Source organism: Terrapene carolina, unplaced genomic scaffold (assembly GCF_002925995.2).
Source record: "Terrapene carolina triunguis isolate 2854851 unplaced genomic scaffold, T_m_triunguis-2.0 Scaffold53, whole genome shotgun sequence".
NCBI classification, from domain to species: domain Eukaryota; kingdom Metazoa; phylum Chordata; order Testudines; family Emydidae; genus Terrapene; species Terrapene triunguis.
This window is the reverse complement of record NW_020664404.1, coordinates 233,747-256,368: the sequence shown is the minus strand read 5'-3', so window position 1 is coordinate 256,368 and position 22,622 is coordinate 233,747. Positions and strand designations below refer to the sequence as shown.

Genomic DNA, 22,622 nt, shown 5'->3' with positions numbered 1-22,622 from the left:
TGTGTGTGTGTGTGTGTGTGTGTGTGTGTGTGTGTGTGTGTGTGTGTCCCCGTCCCAGATCCAGTACGTACGGGCCAGGCTAGGGTTGCCAACTGTCTAATCACACAAACCCAAACACCCTTGCCCCGCCCCTTCCCCGAGGCCCCACCCCTTCTCTGAGGCTCTGCCCCACTCACTCCATCCCCCCCCCCTCTCCCAGTCACTCGCTCTCCCCCACCCTCACTCACTTTCACCGGGCTGGGACAGGGGGTTGGGGTGTGGGAGGAGGCTGAACCTGGGGCAAGGGGTGTGGGGTGCAGGCTCTGGGAGGGAGTTTGGGTGCAGGAGGGGGCTCAGGGCTGGGGTAGGGGTTTGGGGTGCAGGAGGGGTGCGGGCTCTGGGAGGGAGTTTGGGTGCAGGAGAGGGTGCGGAGTGCAGGCTCCGGCTGGGCGGCGCTTACCTCAGGCGGCTCCTGGGCCTGGCTGTGTCCTGAGGCCGAGATCCCTGTACCTCCCTCCCCCCAGACTCCCTGCCCCAGCTGTGGCTGCCCCCAGCTGCCCCTGGGTGCTGAGTCCCCCCCCGCGCTCTTGTCTCCCCAGTGACGATTTTGTCACCGCTTTCTACGTGGGCTTCAGCAACGACAGCCAGAACTGGGTGATGTACTCCAACGGCTACGAGGAGATGGTACGGGTCCTACCCCCCCCCGGCCCCCTGCTGGAGGCTCCCGTCCGACCCCCAAACTGGCCCCACCTCACCAAGGCGGCCTCCACCGTGTCTGGGGCACAGCGGCTGTAACTGGCGCATGCCTCAGGCCTGGGGGGGGCAGGGGCGGGATTGAGGGGCACTGGCAGAGCTGGGGGGAGCCCAGGCCTGGGGGTCGGGATTGAGGGGCACTGGCAGACCTGGGGGGGAGCCCAGGGCTGGGGGTCGGGATTGAGGGGCACTGACAGAGCTGGGGGGAGCCCAGGGCTGGGGCTGGGGGTTGGGATTGAGGGGCACTGGCAGAGCTGGGGGGGGGGAAGCCCAGGGCTGGGACTGGGGTTTGGGATGGAGGGGCACTGGCAGAGCATGGGGGTGGGGGGCAGGGTTGCCAGGTATCTGCCTCCTTTGCCTGAGCGCAGGGGCCGTGTCCTGGTGCCATGCCTGACGCTGCCCCTTGGGCCTCTCCCTGCAGCTCTTCCACGGCAACGTGGACAAGGACACGCCGGTGCTGACCGAGTTCCCGGAGCCCGTGGTCGCACGCTTCATCCGGATGTACCCGCAGATCTGGAACGGGAGCCTGTGCATGCGGCTGGAGGTGCTGGGCTGCCCCCTCTCCAGTAAGAGCCAGGAGCAAACGCACCCACCGGGGCCTGACGCTGCTGCAGCCGCGGGCGGGAGCTGAGTGGGGCCTGGGCGCTGGGGCAGGAGGGACGGGATGGCTGGGGCAGAACAGGCCTGAGAGCCCTGCATGGGCAGGCTGGGCCAGGCTGCTGCTGGGGGGCTCTGGGGCTGCTCCGGGTCCCCCCCTCCCCGGTTGCAGGGACTCTGGGGACATGGAGCAGCACTGGGATGGTCCTGCCCAGGAGCAGGCCCTGGCCTGGCTGAGCCCACCTGGCGCCCCAGAGGACAGGGGGCTGGTCCCACACCAGTGTCCTTGGCAGTGCCAGCGCGCTGAGCTCACCAACTGGCTGGGGAAGCTTGCTACAAGGGGCTCTGGGCTGAGCCCTCCGGGGCTCTCCACCACAGAACCTGCCCGAGAGGCTCCGTCACAGCACGGCCCCTCCCGGGCACCAGGGTCCTCCCTCTGCCTCCAGGCTCCCAGGCTCTGGGCGGGCGGGTCATGGCTGCGTGTCTGACCAGCGGCTCTGCCCCCTCCCCAGCCGTCAGCAGCTATTACAGCCAGCAGAACGAGGTGACGTCCACCGACAACCTGGACTTCCGCCACCACAGCTACAAGGATATGAGGCAGGTGTGTGTGCAACCCCCCTGGGGACGGGGGGGAGGGCGTTCACCTCCCGGCGTGGCATTCAGAGCCATTCGGAGCTCACTGGGCTGGCTCTGAGTCTCTGCCTGCTGCTGGTCCTGCAGGGCAGCGCCCAGCTCCTGGGGTGTTTCCAGGGAACCCGCTGCCCCCTCTGGGGGGTTAGCGCTGCCTTGGCCTCCTATCTGCAGCATTTCCCAGTGCTACAGCCAGCCCTGTGTCCCCGGCATCTCGGCCCCTCCCCGCAGAGTTATTGCCAGAGACTGCCCCCCGTGTTCGGCCGGGGTTCAGCGTGACACTGACAGCGGGGATCGACCCTGGCTCCTCTCCCGCCCCAGCTCTGCTCACGGCCAGTAGCCGGCTCATCGATCCCGAGGGCCAGAGCTGCCTGGCGCCCGTCCGGGTGACGTCAGCCGATCCATGAGCCTCTTGGGGCACCCGCTGCCCGCCTCGCTGTGCGTCCCGCTGGCAGGAGCTCCCCGGCCTTTATTCCCCTTGTGGGAGAGCAATATAGCCTCCCCTGCCCCCCTTGCCTTGCTGGTGGCATAGACTCCCCACCCAGGGCCCCTCCGTCCCCGCCCTGGTGCCACCCGGGGTGGGCAGGCCTGGCCCCCTCATGCCGCCCTGCTCCCTGCAGCTCATGAAGGTGGTGAACGAAGAGTGCCCCAGCATCACGCGCATCTACAACATTGGCAAGAGCTCCCGCGGCCTGAAGATCTATGCCATGGAGATCTCGGACAAGCCGGGGGAGCATGAGCTGGGTGAGGCGGGGCCTGGGCTGCGGGATGGGCAATGGGGCAGGGACAGCAGGCGGATCCCTCCCCCGTTAGCCGCCTCCGGCCTGGGGATTTTGGCGCAGCAAAGCACCAGGCCGCTTTGTATGGCGAGGGGCCAGGAGCTGGTGGCACTGGGCTCCTGGGCGTGTTGCCCTACCAGCCCCCAGTGTGGCCCCCATAGGGATCGGAGGGCGTCTCTCCCTGCGTGGGGAGGAGCTCCTGGTGGGGTGGGACGCTGCCTGTGTCTGCCCAGCCCGCTGCTACCCTGAACCTGGTGCTCTGTGCCAGTCTCTGTGGGCGCCCTGGGCCGGAGGGCATCGCCATGACCCCGCGCCCTCTCCCCGCAGGGGAGCCTGAGTTCCGCTACACGGCCGGGCTGCACGGGAATGAGGTGCTAGGCCGCGAGCTGCTGCTGCTGCTGATGCAGTTCCTGTGCAAGGAGTACCAGGATGGGAACCCGCGTGTGCGCAGCCTGGTGACCGAGACCCGCATCCACCTCGTGCCCTCCCTCAACCCCGATGGCTACGAGATTGCCAGCCAGGCGGTGAGAGATCCCCCGTGCCTGCCTGTGCTGCCCTTTGGCATGCCAAGAGCACGGCCCAGTGACCAGCCGCGCTCGGAGCTCGGCCTGGCTATGTGCCCTGGGGCGATGCAGGGGGGTGGCTAGGTGCAGGGACTGGGTGCTCGGGCATGGGGGGGAACCCTGCTGGGGGCAGAAAGCGGGGGGAGGGGTCCTGCTGATGCTGTGATGGAATGGGGCAGGGGAAGCCACGTCCGTCTCCGTCAGCTCCATCGCGCCCAGCCCTTGGGCTGGTGCCAGCTGCCGGGGGCCTTGCTACTGAGCGTGTCGTGCCCCTCCCTGCAGGGCTCGGAGCTGGGCAACTGGGCACTGGGCCACTGGAACGAGGAAGGCTACGACATCTTTGAGAACTTCCCGGACCTGGCCAGCGTGCTGTGGGCGGCCGAGGAGCGGAAGTGGGTCCCACACCGGGTCCCCAACCACCACATCCCCATCCCTGAGCACTACCTGGCCGAGGACGCCCACGTGAGTGCCCGTGGGGGCTCTGGGGGCCCTGGCTCCCGGTCATGTGCCACCAGGAGGGTGCGACGACTGGGACCCCTGCCCGCAGGGCTAGTGGGGAAGGCGATCGCAGCCTGCGGGCAGGCCGGAGGGGGGCTGCTGGGGGTGATGGCAAGGAGCCAAGCTGGCATTTATGGTGGAGCTACTGGGCAGGGTGCCAGCCAATGCCTGGCCACTTCATGGAGTGGGGATTAGCAGGGGAGCAGGCAGGCATGGGCACTGGGCAGAGAGGGGCTCTGCCAGGGGCAGGAGGTGGGGGCTTTTGTGCCCACGGGCCCCAGCTCTGTGTCCCCCCAGGTGGCTGTGGAGGTGCGCGCCATCCTTGCCTGGATGGAGAAGACCCCCTTCGTGCTGGGAGCCAACTTCCACGGCGGGGAGAAGCTGGTGTCGTACCCCTACGACATGGCACGGCCGCCCCGCGAGGGAGAGGGGGAGGCGGCGGCGGGACGCTCGCCGGACGACTACGAGGACGAGAACCTGGAGGCGCAGGAGACCCCCGACCACGCCATCTTCCGCTGGCTGGCCATCTCCTACGCCTCGGCTCACCTCACCATGACCGAGACCTTCCGCGGGGGCTGCCACACCCAGGACATGACCAATGGCATGGGCATCATCAGCGGCGCCAAGTGGCACCCCCGCGTGGGGAGTAAGTGGGGGCTGGAGGGGGGATAATGCTGCAGCAAACACCCGCCAGTCAGAGGTGCCGGGGGCGGGGGGAACTAGGACAGACAGGGCTCCCTTTGGGGAGGGTGCCAACATCGCCCTCAGGCCCCATAATGCTGGCCCCTCTGCTGGGTGCCACCTGCCCCACAGGCCACTCTAGTGTCACCCCGTCCAGACGTTTTCCAGAGCTTTGTTCGCAAGGCCCTGCATGCCGAGGCTCCCATCCCCCCACCTGGGGGTTCAGCCCCCCATTGCTCCTTGTCCCCCCCCCCACCGGGCGGCACGGGCAGGCAGGGATCGCTGAGCTGGTCTCTTCCCGCCCCCCGTTCCCACCGCTCCGGCCTGCTTCACCCAGGCCAGGCGCTCCCTCGGCTCAAGGCCGCCCGCCCCCAGAGGCTGGCACCGCTGCAGCCAGGCTGCCTGCCCCAGGGACCCTGCTGCCCCCTGCAGCAAACACCCGCCTGCCAGTGCTGATGGCCCGTCCCCCCTTCTCTGCCAGGCCTGAACGACTTCAGCTACCTGCACACCAACTGCCTGGAGCTCTCCGTCTACCTGGGCTGTGACAAATTCCCCCATGCCAGCGAGCTGCAGCAGGAGTGGGAGAACAACAAGGAGTCGCTGCTCACCTTCATGGAGCAGGTGGGACGGGGGAACCAAAGCGGTGGGACTGGGAGGAAGACTGGGGGGCCCTGCAGCAGCCCCGGGCTAACAGCCTTTCCCCTGGCAGGTGCATCGGGGCATTAAGGGGGTGGTGACGGACCAGCAGGGGGACCCCATTGCCAACGCCACCATCATCGTGGGAGGAATCAATCACAACATGAAAACAGGTACGGACGTGTCCCGCCCCGCAGCGGGTCCCTGGGCGCCCCCCCCCAGCGAGCCCCCGGGCGCCCTGGCCTCGCCATGGAGGGTCCCCAGGCACCCAGCCTCCCCAGTCTGCAATGGGTGCTGTTCTTCCCCTCTACTAAAGGGCACCCAGCCTGTGCCCACCCAGTGACAGGTGCTGTCCCCTCCCCCTCCTCTGTGGGCACTCAGCCTGTGCCCACCCAGTGACAGGTGCTGCCCCCACCTCTTCCTGGCCTTACAACAGAGCACAGACCTGGCAGCCGTAAGTGTCCCTGAGCTGGGCAGCCCCACAGCCCAGGCTGGAGGTGCCCAGCCCTCACCAGGAGGGGGGCCCTGACTGCGCAGGCCAGGCCTGGCCCTACGGCACGGCTCTGCAAAGGCCAAGGGGGAAGCAGGGGGCATCCAGGCTAAGCCTCTCTCCAGAAGGGTGCTGACAACGCTGTGAGGTGCTGGGCAAAACCCCACAACCCCCAGCTCCTGCCCCACGAGTGCCGCTCACCCCCCCTCCCCTCATGCCCTTGCAGCCAGCAGCGGGGATTACTGGCGCATCCTGAACCCGGGCGAGTACCGCGTGGTGGCCAGGGCTGAAGGCTACAACCCCAGCGTCAAAACCTGCACCGTGCTGTACGACATCGGCGCCACGCAGTGCAACTTCATCCTCTCGCGCTCCAACTGGAAACGCATCCGGGAGATCATGGCCATGAACGGGAACCGGCCCATCCGGCGCATCCCGCCCGGGCGGCCCATGACACCCCAGGAGCGCATGAGGCTCCGCCAGCGGATGCGCCAGCGCATGCGGCTCCGCCAACAGATGCGGCAGCGCATGCTGAACGCCACCACCACCGGCGCCCCCCCCCACACTGGCCCCCACCACCTCCCTCCCCTTCGCCTTCAGCAGCACCACCTTTGCCCCCTGGAGCCAGCTGCCGCCCACCGCTGCCACCTGGGAGACCGAGACCTACACCGAGCTGGAGACCGTGACGGAGCTGGTGACGGAGCTGGTGACGGAGGCTGAGGCTGGGGCCTGGGAGGTGGGCACAGGGACTGCGCAGCCCCTGACCACAGCGGAGACCTACACCGTGAACTTTGGCGATTAGGAGGCGCTCCGGTCGCTGCTGCCTAAGGCCCAACCCAGACGCTAGCGCCTGGTGGCCAGCTCCCTGCCTGCAGCCAGCTGCCCTTTCCTCAGCTGCAGGCACGGTCATCTGCTTCTAGAGCCCCGCGGCTCCGGGCAGCCTGCTGTCGACCCAGCACTCACCCCCACCGGCCTCCTGCTTCCATGCCAGGCTCACCACGCCGCTTTCTAGGAGTCCAGGGGGACGTAGCTTCCCGCAGGGGGCTGGGCAGGGGGGTGCCTGACCCTCCTGGGCAGGAAACGACGGGATCCCCTTGAGACCGGGCAGCACCAGCAGCTGGCCAGGCTCAGGGAGCGAGGGAGGGTTGATGCGGGACTCGGCTCAGCAGGGGGAGCTGGGACCCTCTCCAGGGCAGGGCCCAGGAGGCAGGGGCAGTGCAGCCCAGCGGGCAGCTGGGTTCCTCCACGCGGTTCCTGTTATACGAATAAATCCAGCTACGTCGGTAAAGGTGCCAGCTTTGTCTTCTCTCGCCTGGCAGGGGACGCCCTGCGCCAGGGAAGGGGAGGATGGCTTGGCTGGGCCCCCTCCAGGCTGGCTGGGCAGAGCGGGAGAGCTGAGGGTGGGGCAGCAGAGTGGGGCGCAGCCCGGACCCACCCTGCCAGGGACCCGGACTTGCTCCCGCGTCCCATGATGGTGAAGCTGGAATGGCCAGGCCCCTGCAGCCACAGGGCATGGGAAGCAGTGCCAGCTCCCCCCGGCGTGGCAGGCTCAGGCCCTCGCCCTTAGCCGAAGAGCCAGCGCCCCACTGACAGGTGAGAGGGGCGGCTGGTCACTCAGCCAGGCCCGGCCCAGCCACAGCTTCCCGGGGAGGGAGGGACGCCAGGCCCAGAGCCGGCCGGCGGCAGCAGAGCACACTTAGGCGGATGTAGCAGAACCAGCTCTCCCCTCCCCCCAGGCCAGCGCAGGCACTTCCATCCCTGCAGATTGGTGGGCGAGCTGGAGGGGGGTGCACGCAGGCCCCCAGAACTGGGCAGTAGGCAGAGGCTCATCCGCAGGCCCGCCCCCTCGGCCACCCCAATGCTGGAACACCACAGCCGCACGCAGAGGGAGGGGAGAGGTATTTTTATTTGGGTCCATTTGCACCCTGTTGGGAGCAGGCGGGCAGCCCGGCTCTGCCCCGCCCTGGCTCAGTGGCTGATCTCCATCTCACCCTCGTCCTCCTCGGCGCTGAAGCCAGAGAAGCTGATTGGCTGGCAGGTCAGGTTGCGCAGGTTGATGAGGCAGGCTGTCTGGGTGGCGCTGAAGTCGGGAATGGTCACCAGCAGCACCTGCTGCCCATCTGCCCCTGCGAGGCAAACAGAGGGGGGCTGAGCCGCTCCCCCACCTAGAGACCAGCACTGGGGGTCGCCTGGCCTGGGCCCCCGGCTCAACCCCAGCCACGGAGCCGCCACATTTCCCACATGCTGCATCGCTCGTGCACCCGGATCCCACTGCTAGGCCGGGAGCTCTGTCCCTCCCCAACCCCACGGGGGCTGGTGGGGAGTCAGCAGCCGTCCTGCCATCTGGGCCAGAATCTGGGTAGCCACGGGGTCACCTCCAACTGTGATTCATGCTGCCCACGACCAGCACAGAGGCCCAGCTCCTGGCTCTACGGGAGTGGGCCATGTACCCAGCCCAACCTCCTCCTGCATGCGCTGCCCATGTGCCGCCCCTGCTGAGGGGACAGCTGGCTGGGTCTTCCCAGTATGCACTGGTGCACATCCATCCAGCAGTGACACGTATGGTAACCATCTCAATACGAGAGCGGCAGGACCCCACATTCTCCAAGGACACTGAAGATCCGGCTGCTGGGGCCTCCTTTCCCTCCCGGCACTGTCGTGGCGAGGTACACAGAGCAGCCCCCCCAGGGCACAGCGCCCAGCCAGCAGGCCTCTAGGCTCCTCACCTGTGAGCTCCTTGGATTGGAAGCGTGGCGCATTCCCGCAGAAGTAGACGTGAGGGCAGTCGGTGAAGATGAAGGGGTCGGTCTTGTAGAAAGGGTAGCAGCCTGGAAGACGATGCAGGCTGTTAAGGAGTGCCTGGCTCCGTGCCCTGAGGGCGTAGCTAGATATCAGCAACAACTCCACCCACAGGAGCACCCTACCAAACGGCAGGATGGCCGCCTGCCCACCAATGCCAGTGGCCACATTGGCAACTAGTGCCTCTTGCCAACTCCCAGCCCCATCTCTGCTGAGCACTCCCAGCTCTAGGGGCGATGCAGAGAAACAGGGCTGCTGGGCCAGACCCCTCCACACCCTCCAGAGTCAGAGGTTTGTTCTGCTGTCGTTCTCAGAGCCAGCAGGGCTGGGACCTGATGCTCAGAGTCCAGGACTGCTAGCGCCCTCCCGGAACGCCTGCCCCGCTGCACGGCAGCTGTTGGCCACCTGTTCCCAGCCTGGGGTAGGTGTGAGCCCCGCCTCCAGATCCACTCCCCTCAGCGCCATCTCGGCTCACACGCTCAGAGCTCCTCCTGCCTGCCCAGGTGCACTGCGGGGGTCCCTGCCCAGCCCCTTACCAAGGGTGTCTGGGGCCGTGGGGCTGAGGTGCCCGACACGCAGCGTCCACTCCAGGATCTCCAGGTAGTCCTCCATGCTGCTGTATTTGAAGATGTCATTGACGTTCTGGCCAGACGTGCCCAGAAACCTGGAGAGCAAGGGGAGTCAGGCTGCTTGCAGGCCGAATTGTTCCCCAGTGCCGCCCTCACCACCCAGCCCTGAGGGTGCCAGCTCAGGGCCCCACACCACTTCCCACCACGCCCCAGGCCTTTTGCTAAGCCACTGCCAGCTCCCGCCCCGTGCTCCCCAGCAGGTGGAGGGGTGGGGTTTTCCCTGGCTTCCCTCTGGCATCAGCATGGACCCAGCAGCAGGGGCACAAAGCGCTGCCCGTTTCTGTTTGCCGTGCCACCCCTGGTGCCAAGGAAAGGGCTTTACCGGACCCCGTCGATGTCGGCCTGGTAGGGGTTGGTGACCAGCTGCAGTGTGGAGTAGGCGCCCGCTAGGGGGAACATACAGTGATGCAGCGGCTGCTGGGGCAGCGTGTAGTTAGTGGGGTCAAACTCGCCGGGCATCACGTCCACTGGCACGGAGGCCTACAAGCAAAGAGGGGGCAATCAGAGCCGGGCTCCCGCGCAAACCCCCCTCCAGGAGCAGCGGTCCCCGGCCCCAGCCCCCTCACACTGAGCTGCAGCAGGATCTCGTCCAGCATCTTCACAGCCTCCACGCTGGCAGCCTGGGTCTTCTTGGTCAGGTACTTTGCCTGCAAGAACAAGTCCGGAGAAGCGTCAGAGGAGCAGCCTCCTCAGACCAGCCTCTGGGACCAGCGTGGTACCTGCTGAGCCACCTGCGGGAAGCAACAGTCCTCCCAGCCATGCCCCAGGTGGGCACGCGCCAGGACAGGCTGGGCGGCCACAAGAGAGTGAGCCCCAGCCCACGTGGCAGCTACATGGGTAAGGAAGTGGAGCCAGGTGCCAGCTGCCCCTTGCCCTGGTATGATTCCCATTGCGGGCTCAGAGGGTGGCTGCGGTCTGGTGATGCTCCATCCCCCAGGAGCCCCTGGCTGCCCAAGGGGGGCAGCACTCGCCCACCGTACGGCTGCTCAGACCCCTCCCCGCTGCAGGCCATCTGCCAGCACTGGCTCCTCTGCTGGCTAGGGCTGGGCTCTCGGGCGCGGGCCATTTGACCCCACTGGATGGTGCCCCTTCCCCCCACATCCTTACAGGGCAGAGGAGACCATGCAGACCCCAGCACAGCTCCCCATGGGCGGCCCCTCCCTTCGCTAGCCCGTTTCTAATCCCCCCTCGGGGCTGTTTGCCCGCCCAACAGGTCACCGGTACCACAGGGAGGAGAGGCAGCTGGCAACGACTAGCCGTGCCTGGCATGCGTAACTTCCTGGGGCTGGCCGAGAGGAGCCGCCTCTCTCCCGGAGTCCCTTGTCAGCCCAGGCAGCTCCCTAGCTAATTCCTCTGCCCCAAGTCAAGGGCATGGCCCTGCCAGCCTCTCCCAGCACCCAGATCCCACGGGCCATCTCCAGCGAGTTTCGCCTGGAACCTGGGCACGTCCAGAGATCCAGCATGGCGGCCTGTGCCCAGCCCAGTGCCCGCTTCCCCTGCCCATGCAAATACCACTCTGAGCAGACAGATGCATTCAGTGCTGGGGAAAAGCACCGGACCGAGAAACCTCCACTGACCCACACAACCAATGCATCCTAGGTAGCGTCCACCTGCCCCCTGCACGGGGGGGCAAGTCTCCGGGGCTGCCAGCTGGTGCCAGCAGGCCACCAGGGCGCCCTGGGGGCCCTCACCTTGTTGATGGTGTCTTTGTTCTGCGTGTTCTGGCTGAGCAGGTTGCCTGCCAGAATGACCCGGGAGATCTGCGCCGCGCAGCTCTGCTCGCCCTCGGCCCCCAACTGCCCCGTCACCACGTCCACCAGCAGCTGCATGCCCAGGAAACTCTCGCCGCTCCCGCCGCCGAGGCCCAGGCCTGACACCAGCAAGACAAACCTGTGGCCCAAAGCAACAGGTGGGTATCCTGCCATCCAGCACACCCGGGCAGTGGGCGGGTTACCTAGGCCTGTGCGAGGCCTCGCCATGGTAGCCAGGACATTGTTACCAAGCGGGAGAGCACACAAGGGAGATGAAGCTGCAGAGATCAAGGCCAATTTCAGGCCAAGCAGACCCAGCAAAGGGCTGAGAGCTGGAAGGCACCAGCGACGCTGCAGGGTTTGAACACTGGCGGTGCCGACCCTTGCAGGGTGTCTGGGACCGTCCCCTGTCACGGGTCAGCAGGTGATGGCAGTGCTGGCATCAGCAGCGGGCACCTGGGGAAGGGGATCGGAGCCCCAGCTCCATCAGTCGTTCGCTGGCACTGAGACCAGGGAGGGGGAGGCGCCACTCAGCACTGGGAGACGAGGCAACAATGGACTTCAGGCCACTTCGCCCCTCCCTGCCTGGGCCTTCTCCTCCCGACACAAGGAACAGGCACGGCAGGCCAGGCACAGAGGGGGATGTTTTAGAATATCAGGGTTGGAAGGAACCTCAGGAGGTCATCTAGTCCAACCCCCCGCTCAAAGCAGGACCAATCTCCAGACAGATTTTCACCCCAGTTCCCTAAATGGCCCCCTCAAGGATTAAACTCACAACCCTGGGTTTAGCAGGCCAATGCTCAAACCAGAGCTATCCCTCTCCCATGGAAGAGCCTCTGCAAAGCCCTGGGCAATGGGCACCCTCAGCTGCTTCACCAGCCCCTGGCTTAGAGGCCTGGTACCTACTGCTACCTCTGCACTACAGGGAAGGGGAGTCAGGCCAGAGACACCCCCTCATGGCTGGCACTGCCCCATGTTCACATTCCTGGCAGGGTGCCTCGGGAGAGGCTGCCTCACCTGTCGGTACTGGGCCCTCTCCGGGGCAGCTGCCGGGGCAGGTCGGCAAAGCAGTGATCTTCCACCACGAACTTGCCGTCCTCCCTCTCCGAGCCATAGACGGCGAGGATGGTCCCTGAGCGGCAGCACGAGGGAGAAGCAGCGTTAGGCAGGTCCATCCCAGCCTGCCTGCAGGAAGCCAGGGCCACACACAGCACCCACTGTGCCCCACCCATGGCTCTGCTCTCATCACTCAGGGTGCCAGGAAGGGAGAAGAGCCTGTTCTGGATCCAAGTGAGCCAGCCCGCGCCACTCCTCCCACCCCCTGCCACGGACAGGGAGCTCTGCTGATGTTGCCAGGGCATTTAGTACTTGGCACACACCCGTCTGGTCTATGCCCGTTGGGGAGGCGGGAAGGGCCTACAGCCTGGCACAGGGGGGCCAGGAGCTGCATGAGACCGTGGCAGCTCCGGCACTCCGTACCTGTCACCAGCTTCTGAATGTCGACAGCTCCCTCCAGCTTGATCCGCTGCAGCTCATCCTCCAGGATCAGCTCGTCCGACTGGTGGATGTATTTGGTGCGGGGAGGCTGCGGCAGCAGGTTGTGCTGTGGAGACAGGCCAGGCCATCAGCACGATCTAGGAACAGAGCATGAACGGCCCCAAAGGCTCCCCCGCCATCAAGCAGAGCAGACGCATGACCAGGGTCAGGAGCAAATGGAGAGCCCTGCACATGAAACATGGGCCCCAGCAACTCAAGCACAGCGACCTGTTTTTTAAAGCCACGCTCTTCTCGGAAGGCAGAGCTTTGGTACCGAGCCACTATCCCTGCTTTGCTGGAGCTGCAGGAACTTTCCAGGGTCTCAGCAAAACAGTCTTTGTTACCCAGGTGCAAATGATCATTGACACATGTTTTCTCCTCACAGTTCCTTCTGGTGCAGAGGACATGCAAACAATAACTTGGAGACCTACCCAAGGAGGATGTTACTCATCCCGGTGGTACCTTCTGCCAGAAAGCCTTACGCTGGACAGCCTTAGAATGTGTCTTTGCAATCATTACACAGGGGAGAGCACTGCTCTGTTTGCCTAGAGTTGGCAGAAAGGCTGCAAGCTTTATTCCTTAGCAAAGACCTTCCTCTTCCCAGTGGCTGAGCCCTGGCCAAGTCATTTGAACAGGACAGTGAGGGATTCGGAGCTGCCTGGGGTTGTCTGTGCATAAGGCTACGATTTTGGCACAAAGGTCATGGTGTCCACAGTAATGGTGAACGTGAATCAATTCCGTGACGAGTCCACCCCACGCTTGCCTTGCAGCAACAGCTCCCGTCTTTTGGGGCTGTGGCTGGTTCCCTGCTCTGGGCACTGCGATCTGGGGCACGGAGTGTTGGTGCCACGCAGGTCTAGTGCGTCCACCTGCCCCTGCCCCCGCCCCCCCATAGAACGCCAGTCAAATTTGGCCCGTCTGCCTCTCTATCTCCATCTATGGAAGGACGGACATGCCAAGCCTGAGTAGCGCTGGAAGCACATGGGCCAGGTTGCAAAGCCCAGAGCTGGGCCAGCCCAGCGGGACAGGAGCTGGGTGAGTGCAGGGGGGGCTCGCTTTCCACCCACCCTCCTCCTTTCCGGGACTTACTGTTTTTTCTGGCACCAATGCTGTGAAATTTACTAAAAATTTCTGTGCCAAAATCACGGCCCTATTTACGAAAACTATCTGCTCGTTATCTCGGTCTGATTGTTGCCAAGGGGACGGACTGTAGGAATACATGGGGTTAATTTGCCAAAGAGGCTGTTTGCAGACAGGCGGCTGACGGACAGGACGAGTAACTTTGGGTGTTTCTACCTCCAGTCCCCTGCTAAGCGAGTCAGAGTAATTTGTCAAGGAAGGAATGGGTTAGGAGTGGAGTCCAAGCTTGTCAACACAGGGGAACGAAGATCACTCCCAACCAGAGTTAGAAGGGCACGCTCCCAGAAGCTGACAGAGAGTTAAGGGCTACAGGCTGACAGCCAGGGGGCAGCAGTCTGGAGTCAGACAGGCCTGCCTAGGACTCGATGTGAGATAAATGGATAAACAGATCCTTTGTCATTTTAATACCCATTTCTCTGCACTGCTTTGGGGCTACGGTTAAACAAAACACTCTTCGTTTAGGGAGGCTGCTTAGGGTCACTGAACACCACTGCCCACAAGCCCCCCAAAGGGACAAACCGCAGGTGCCAAACCCAGTTGGACCTGCTGGGTCATAGGCTGGTTCCCAGGGCGCTGTAGCCAAGCGTGTGAGAAAGGCAGGATTCCACTGCAGGAGAAGTAAAGGCCCAAGGAGCTGCGCTCAGAAACACCACTAAGGGGACAGAGATGCAGCAAACCCAGTAGTCATAGCAACGCTAGGAAGCATTTGCAAAGGGATGGTGTCATTTCAAAAAACAGAGGTGGAAGCAGTTCCAGGAGCTATCCCTGCCCACATCCCTCCAGCAAGGTTTGTGCTTGGATGGTCCCAGCCGCCTGTTTTAACGAGTCTCTCTCCCTTTCAAGCCAAATGTACAGCTGGGGAAACTGACTCTCTGGGCCAGGACACAGCACAAAGCGCCGTCACACTCCCCCAGACTCAGAGCACAGAGAGCAATTCAGCCAGCGTGATGGAGGCTGCTGGGGTGACAAAGCAGGGACTAAGCATTCAGGGGATTTTTAAATGTGAAAATAGACACACTCCTGTCAAGGACAACTCAGAGTTCATTATGGTCTGCCCCGGTGTGGGCCCCTGCACTGAGAGCAGGCAGGAGATGAAAGGGGTCACCCAGCCTGACTGCTCATGCTCCGAGACACCATTTGCTTGCGAGGCTCTGAGCCCCTCCCACCGTCATTACCTCCTCGCTGATCTCCCGGAGGATGGAGGGCTGCAGCTGCATGGACTTGAAGAGGGTTCCCACTATGCAGCACTTCTCTGCGGTCTGCAGCTCACACAGCTTCTTCACGGCTATGCCGCTGCCTGCGGAGAGAAGCACAACTCAGCCTCTCCGGACATTCAACTGCCTGAGGGACAGGCCGCGCACACAGCCACCCCGGGGGGGGGGGGTCACACAACACGGCTATGGGACATCTAAAGGGACGGGCATAAACTCTAAGGGAGAAAAATGGGGGTAGGCATGTGAAAGGGCGTGGGACTGGGCGAAAGAGGGTAGGATTGGTAACTGGTGAGTGCCAGGCTTCTAAGGGCAAGCTATGGTCTATGGGGCTAGTCCCCCAGGGAAGCTGCCACAGAGGCCTAGACCAGCCAAGCACCTGAATGCACTGTAGACAGCAAACCTGCACGGGGCAGTGGCTCTGAGGGAGCAAGAACTGTCTCTTCTGTGTCTGGGAAAGGAACCCCTCAGCCCCCCGAACAGCTAACCCTAACTCGAGATCCCCGAAGAGGCCCAGGAATAATGGCTCTCCCAGTGCCCAGAGTCGCCGTCTTGCCTTCGACTCATCCCAGTTCTCTGCACCGTCACCAAGAGTATCAACACGCCATCCGGGAAGACAGAGCTCAAGCCCATGGGTCCCTGCGGCCCCACACCGGGATGTCAGTGCAGCAGGCAGGACACCCAGCCCGTGACACAGAACCCACATCTCTAGTTCAAGAAACCAGCAAGGGTAAGGTCGTGCCCTAAGCCATCCACAGGGCCCTCGGGAGCTGGGATGTCCCAGGAGGTCCTTTTTATCTGCAGCCGTTACCCTGTGATTACCTCCAGCCTGAGCTCCTTGGGGCAAGGGGCAGAAGGAGCCTGTTCTCCTAATGCACAACAGGAAACAGAGCTCCCATGTGCTCCCAACCCTGGGTGCAATCGCTACACTGCTGTGCGTTTTCAGGGGAGGGCGATTACTCACTGGAATGCCTCCCCTAGGGCTGTGGGAATACTCAGCCCTTGGAGTCATTAAATCCTTCCAGTAATACTCTCTAGCTGCACCACCTGTTCCTGGGCTGAGTGCTGGAATCCCCAGGGGATATACTCCTGCCTGGGGGAGAGGCCAGACTAGATGATCACAGTGGGTCCTCCTGGCCTTTAAAATACGAATTCTCTGGCTCTGCGCTGAAACAAAAGGGGATGACGCCCTCTAGTGCAGCCAAGGAAATGGCACCGATACCAGAGCAGCGGGCGTTGAATTCTCCAGCCCACACTTGTGGGAAGGCAGAGCCTGGTGCTGGCAGCTGGATTCAGCCAGCAGTGGAAGATGCCAGTTATCAAAGCTGAGCGGTCGGGATTGGTGACCATCCGACGAGAGGGGCTGCTGGGCAGACAGAAGGAAGTATTGCTTCACACAACACACAGGCAACCTGTGGAGCTTGTGGCCGGGGGATGTTGTGAAGGCCAAAAGTATAACAGGGTTCAGAAAAGAAGTAGACAAGTTCATGGAGGACAAGTCCATCAATGGCTATTAGCCACGATGGTCAGGGATGCAATCCCATGCTCTGGGTGTCCCTAAACCTCTGACTGCCAGAAGCTGGGACTGGACGACAGGGGTTAGATCACTCGATAAATTGCCCTGTTCTGTTCATTCCCTCTGAAGCACCTGGCACCGGCCGCTGTCGGAAGACAGGATACTGGGCTAGATGGACCACTGGTCTGACCCAGTACAGCTATTCTTAGGACTTCAGTCTGGGGATTCAACACAAGACCCTGGAAATTCTGGTCCCCTTCCACTTGCCAGCCAAGACCTGAGTTCAGGATTCGCCACTTCCCTCACAACGCTCAATGATATCACTAATCACAGCCGCCCAGGGCTGTCGGTACCGGCGATGCCACTGACATCTGGATTGTGCTCTCAGCAGGTGAGTAAAGGAGGAACCGATTCCCCTAACGTTTCCCTTCCAAGTGTTATTTATACATTGAGAGCTGAGCCCATCCCAGGGGCTCACAGATCAGACTGCCTGCTCTCTTTCCAGTCTACTCACCGACATACCGGGCTGTTTGCCCAGCACAGGTGACAATGGGAAAGTCAGAAATCATAGCTAGAGGGCCACTGGCATCACTAGCCCCCCAGATGACCTTTGTTTTCTTATTTCAGTGCAAGTAACCAGAACTCTGCTTCACCCCGTAGATTGACACCCCAGTCGGCATGCCACAGCCGGCCTGGAAACCCAGCACCCCGCTGCCCACCGGGGAAAGGGAGAACTCTCATCAATCAGGACACACTCATAGGTTTCAAGGCCAGAAGAGACCGTTACAATCATCTAGACTGGCCTCCTGCATCGCTCAGGCCAGAGAACCTTACCCGGCGATTCCTCCATCCAGCCCAGAACTCTGCTCAGGGCTCAGCATGTTAGCTCTAGAGATCCTCAATGATGTTAGCTGAGTACGTACACGTACACGTACCCAGCGTTCAAGCCAGAGATTTACAAGACCACTCCAGGAAGCAGGACAAGGACGGTCAGTCCTTCCCGTGGGGCCTTGCCCTCCCTGGGCTGCAGAGCTCTGATCAGCCACAACAGTTCTGGCTGTTCCCCGAGAGCAGGGCTCAGCACTGTGGCTGCACTTAAATTCCATTAGTTCCTGCGCAGCCTAAACAGGACAGTTAAAAAAAAAAAAAAAAAATTCCTCAGGCTCCAAGACAAATATTGAAATAGAAATTCCACGAGAGGCTCAGCTAATCTAGACTCCGAGGCTGATTCTGGGTCATTTCCCTTGGCATCGGGCCTCTGTTCTTCCCCGAGGAAGTAAGGGAGGGGCTCAAGGACATCTGTAGGGGAACACACTGCAAGAGTCTCAGACACAAGGCACTATAGAAAGGTTAAAAGTTAGCCTAGCTGCTCCCAGACTCTCAGGCTGGGAGCTGTCAGGGTTTCATGAGCCGATTAAGGCTGAGGCTGGCTAACATGGAGATGAAGGATGGGTTTGTTTACACAAAAGAGCTATTCCAGAATAACTCCTCATGTGGGGGGGGACACGCAATCCAGAACACAAGTGCCTTTTCCCCCCATTTAACTTCACCCCCTTCCAAAAGAGAATCCATTCTGGAAGCTAAACTGAAGGAAGGCACTTGCATTCTGGAATAAGTGGGCCCACATGGGGAGTCATTCCAGAATAATTATTCCTGATTAGCTATGTCAGTACATTTCCAAGTGTAGATAAGCCCGGGGAGAGAAACCCCTAAATCTACTTTTATACTGGATTGTCTCCCTGTTTTCTTGTACTCCCCAGTCTGACTGTATCACCTGCTGTGTCTGGTCTTAGACTGCAGCTGTTTACGGCAAGAGCTGGTCTTTTTAGTCTGTGTTTATTCAGGGCCGAGCACATGGTCTAAGACTGGCCTAGGTGCTACCAGTTATTAATCCTGGCTGGCTGCTGCTGCCTCCCACAGGGATTCCCCCACTCTTGGCATTAACCCTTTTGTTTTCAAAGGGAACCCACCAAAGGGTGCGTGCGTGTAGGGAGGAGGAGGTGGTTGTGCCTGATGAGTGAAGAAAGCCCGTGGAGGAGGCTGCCTTTGTCCTTTTCCTGCTAGGAAGGTTCTCTCGGCTCATTTCACATTAGAATGAAGGCTGTGCCTGCCACAGGAGGGTACAGACAACTGCAAAATGAGAACGCTTGTGAGCCTGGACAGATCAACCAAGTGGAAACTGATTAGTTGAGAGGGGAAGTGGTTTTGAGAGACTGCCTGCAGCTTTGCTTTTGTTAGTCTCTCTTGAATCCTGCCGACACACACACATTGCAGCACTTTAACGATCCCGGGATAGCTACACTGGTACAGCCTCCACTAGTTACATTGGCATAAAGGTGCTTATACCAGGACAGCTATTCTTGTATGGAAGGGACTTGGGGCAGCCACAGCCCTAGGGCCAGCAAGAATTCTAACTAACAGGGATGGAAGGACACTGCTCCCCAGTGTTAGTTTGCACTTTGCTGGGAGATGCCACTTCTGCTGTAATGAGTTTAAATGCACTGCTAGTGCCAGGGGCTGGACAGGCAGCCCAGGAGAGTCAAGCCCTGCCTATCCCCATGCAGGGCAGGTACAGCACAGAGAGCAGAAGGACAGGCTTTCCACCCCAAACTGGCCCTGACCAGCACACCTAGAGGGACCCACCACTTCACAGAGGTAACTCATAGATTCATAGACTTTAATGTCAGAAGGGACCATCATGATCATCTAGTATGACCAGTTTGTGATCACAGAATATCAGGGTTAGAAGGGACCTCAGGAGATCATCTACTCCAACCCACTGCTCAAACCAGGGCTAATCCCCAGACAGATTTTTGCCCCAAATCCCTAAATGGCCCACCTGAGGGATTGAACTCACAACCCTGGGTTTAGCAGGCCAATGCTCAAACCACTGAGCTATCCCCACCCCCCAAGATTAAATGCATGTGATGAGAATGGGATTCAAACCCACGTGTACAGAGCACAATGGATTAGCAGTCTATCACCTCAACCACTCAGCCACCTCACCTGAGCTCACAGAACCTCACCCACCCACTCTTGAAAAAGCCCCCTAACCTCTGGCTGAGTTACTGACGTCCTCAAATCATGATTTCAAGTTACAGAGAATCCACCATTTCCACTAGTTTAAACCTGCAAGTGACTGCAGAGGAAGGCAACCCCCCGCCACCACAGTCTCTGACAATCTGACCTGGGGGAAAATTCCTTCCCAGCCCCAAATCTGGCGGTCAGTTCAACCCTGAGCATGTGAGCAGGACCCACCAGCCAGACACCTGGGAAAGAATTCTCTGTAGTATCTCAGAGCCCTCCCCATCTATTGTCCCATCTCCGGCCATTGGGGATAACAGGAGATTTCATCCTCTACCCTCAACCTGGCTGCCAACCAGGGGCCTCCATGAGTGACCACTGTGGGGGGCTCTGATGGAGACACTTGCCCACTAGTGAGCATCCTGAGATAATCAACTCACTTAACCCAGGCCAATGAAAAGCTACCTGATCGAAACAGCTCCTGCCTGGGCTGGACTCAGACAATCAGCAGCCTAGCAATAAAATACTCCACTCTATCATCATACCCCAGAGCCAGCAATTTCAACACCGTTACAGGACACTGAAACACTTTGTATGAATTCCCTGGCTATTCCTTTGTCTTCTGAACGTGACCTTTAACATCTAGCAAACATCATCTCCCCCGTCTACCAGTATCACAAGCCAGATGCCTTGGGTTATTTAAGGATTTAGATGACCACGTAGCAAATAATACAGCATCACCAATTCCAAGAGAGCAAAAATCATGAACGAGCCCTCCCACCTCAAAATCATGAGACTTTTTAAAAAAACAATTAATCTGGGCTGTTTCCTTGACCCTTTGTTTGGAGCTTTTAACAGTCACGTTTCAAGCTTTTCTCTGCAATCATTTTTTTTTTTAAATGAAAGCTGGGATTCTCCCATAATCACCTGCCTCCAGGAGCTGAGGCTTCAAGGAAAACACTAAATACCGCAAGGCACACAATAACATTGAGAGAGCAGGCAACAGTGCAACACCCTCAAAGGTGGGCACAGCTGTGGGAGGGGGCTTGTATAGCAGCACAGCACAGGGCCCCGTAAAAAAGATTTAAAACCCCCTACAGAAGGAATTCAAAAGCAAACCAAGAAGCTGACCTGGCCAGATAGCATGAAATTCTATAACAACCATTTAGCATGTTCTCCTAGTTATGAGGGAGTCACACATTGGCCAGTATCTTCCAAAAAGGAGCCAGTTATTTATCTTTAGCCAGTGAGTTCTAGCATCTGCAGGCACTTGCATCATACAGCGCAATAAGGAGGGTGCCTGCCAGCTATGCTATTGCATGTCATTTTAGGGCTGAACTACGACACTCTACAGCAGTTACATGTTTGAAAGGAAACTAATTCAGGACCAGTAATTCCATCAGTAAACAGCAATGCAGCCCACGGGAAATGACCACTTAAACCTGCAATCACCAAGCCCACAGGATCTCTTGCTCACACGCCCCGCACTCTGCTGGAGACATACTCCATAACAATCTTTCCTGGCTACCGAGTGCCAATCTCAGACTCTTAATGCTACCTGAATGTAACTTTTGTTTCAGGAACAAATGCCTCCTTTTCAGTGAGCCCAGCGAAAGCTTTTCCAGTCCAGAGTCACTGCTTGGCAATGGTAGATGTTTTCCCACTGAACTGATGTGCTAGACACCCTAAGCCTTTGGAGCGAGTCCCTAACCTGACAGGAGCAGGGCTGGAATTCGGGGCAGACAAAGCATTTTCTAGGACATGCCAAAACTTCCTCATGGTTCAGTTGCTTGGAATTTTGTTTTGCTTAGAAACAGCTCTCTGTATCCTTCAAAAAACAGAGAGACAGCACACGGCTTCCCAGCAAACAACAGTTTCCCCCACCGCCTGGCAAGTGAAGTATGACACTGGGATTCACCCTCAGTTGGTTTCAGCTGTTGTCCAAAGGCAGGTTTCAGGACAGGCAGTGAGGGGCATGGATTGACATTCACATCACACTCCCCAGCAGTACCCGGCCCAAGCCGGGGAAGCTAATGATTCAACCAGCAGACCAAATTCAGTGATGAATCCTGGCCACGTGCCACCTGAGGCATGTTGCCCATATGCTAAGGACAGACAGCTAGACACCATTCTGGGAATTTTCTCCTCACCTAGGATGTTACCGTCACCTCGTTAACCAGACAAAAGTATTTTGTGGAAATGAACTCACCCCACTTCTGCCGGGCTCTCTCCAGCAACAGGGGTCTCATCTGAATAAGACGAGTGGCGTAGATGTGGGCATACTGGCGATTAAAGCTGCGCTCCCCGAGCCTGAAGTGCTGGGAGCAGTTAGTATATGTGGAGATGGGCACTCTGGCAAACGTGGAGGCCTCTGCTGAGGGTGGCGCCAGCAGGCCCTGGGCGGTGCGACCTGCCTGCTCCGAGAACATGGCTGGCAATCGAGGGACTCCTGGCGGGGCCAACAACTCTCCACCTAGGAAGATGACAAGCTCCTGTTACGAACAGCTTCACTCACTCCCTGCCCCTGAACCCCCAAACCCACTCCCCAGCTCCTAGGATGACACGTACCCCTCCCCTCCCGCCCCCACCATCCCCTGCTTCCCAGCCGCTGGAGTGACATGCATGCCCCCTGACATCCGCCATTCTTCAAACCTGGAGTGACATGTGCACTTCCCCGATTCCACCATCCCCCACTTTCTGGGGTGACACATACTCACCGCAAATTCACCATCCCCTGCTCCCCAATCCTTGGGGTTACACATGCCCCCCCCCAAACTCCATCCCCTGCAACCCACCACCCAGGGTGCGTGACACGTGCCTGCCCAAACTCCAGTCCCCCCACATGCTGCCCCCCAAACCCCAGGCCCTGGGGTGACACGTGCCCCCCCAAACTCCAGCCCCCCCACAACCCAGCCCCTGGGGTGACGGGTGCCCCCCCCCAATATATGGGGAGCAGACGCAGGTTTCTAGGGCGCTGACGAACCTGCCAGGACCTGGGGCAGCCCCCGCTCTGCCGGGGCCCCTCACTCCCGGGCTGACAGCGCCAGGGGATGACGGGGTCAGGGGTCAGGGCTAAGGAGGTCAGAGGTCACGGTCAGCTCCCGGCAAGCGGCAGCGCCTCCCGGGATGGAAAAGGCGCCAACGCCGTAACCCGGAAGCAGAAGGGCCGGGCGGAACTGACGTAGCGAGGGAGCTTGGCGTCTCCTGGGAAACCGGCCGCGCCGCTAGGGGCGGGGCTCCGAGATGAGTTTGGCCCCCGCTCCCTGGGCAGGCAGGGCCCTGGGGGACCCCAGCCCCGCCCTAGACAGGTCCCCGCCGGATAAGCCCCATGGCCCCGCCCCCTGCCCTGGAACCCCCCACCCAGAAATGCCCCCCTCAGTGCCCCCTCCCAGGCGTTGTGTCCCCAGCTTGGC

General features: G+C 60.7%; 2 protein-coding genes across 2 annotated transcripts in view; one reads left to right on the top strand and one right to left on the bottom strand.

Annotated features, from left to right (window-relative positions):
- The window catches only part of AEBP1 (AE binding protein 1), a 9,124-nt gene extending 2,240 nt beyond the window's left edge, over positions 1-6,884 (top strand). The window contains 11 exon segments of the mRNA XM_029912807.1: positions 579-663; positions 1,154-1,298; positions 1,842-1,930; positions 2,580-2,703; positions 3,066-3,262; positions 3,584-3,763; positions 4,097-4,445; positions 4,962-5,101; positions 5,190-5,289; positions 5,833-6,193; positions 6,195-6,884. Coding sequence (XP_029768667.1) covers positions 579-663; positions 1,154-1,298; positions 1,842-1,930; positions 2,580-2,703; positions 3,066-3,262; positions 3,584-3,763; positions 4,097-4,445; positions 4,962-5,101; positions 5,190-5,289; positions 5,833-6,193; positions 6,195-6,405 — 1,981 coding nt within the window. The 3' untranslated portion in view covers positions 6,406-6,884.
- Positions 6,885-7,543: 659 nt separating this feature from the next.
- Positions 7,544-22,371, bottom strand: POLD2 (DNA polymerase delta 2, accessory subunit). Its single transcript, XM_024211700.1, has 11 exons — positions 22,193-22,371; positions 21,419-21,682; positions 14,634-14,755; positions 12,262-12,385; positions 11,800-11,914; positions 10,723-10,921; positions 9,598-9,678; positions 9,354-9,511; positions 8,939-9,066; positions 8,330-8,431; positions 7,544-7,729 (listed from the first exon to the last, which is right to left on the bottom strand). Exons 2-11 carry the CDS (start codon positions 21,636-21,638, stop codon positions 7,572-7,574), a joined length of 1,407 nt encoding a protein of 468 aa, XP_024067468.1. The 5' UTR covers positions 21,639-21,682; positions 22,193-22,371; the 3' UTR covers positions 7,544-7,571.
- Positions 22,372-22,622: the final 251 nt, after the last annotated feature.

Coding starts and splice junctions, on each gene's coding strand:
- POLD2 (XM_024211700.1), bottom strand. CDS start 21,638: ATGTTCTCGGAGCAGGCAGGTCGCACCGCCCAGGGCCTGCTGGCGCCA. Junction 9,679..10,722: donor ACAAAGACACCATCAACAAG/GTGAGGGCCCCC, acceptor TTGTTCTTGCAG/GCAAAGTACCTGACCAAGAA. Junction 8,432..8,938: donor CACGGCCCCAGACACCCTTG/GTAAGGGGCTGG, acceptor ATCGTCTTCCAG/GCTGCTACCCTTTCTACAAG.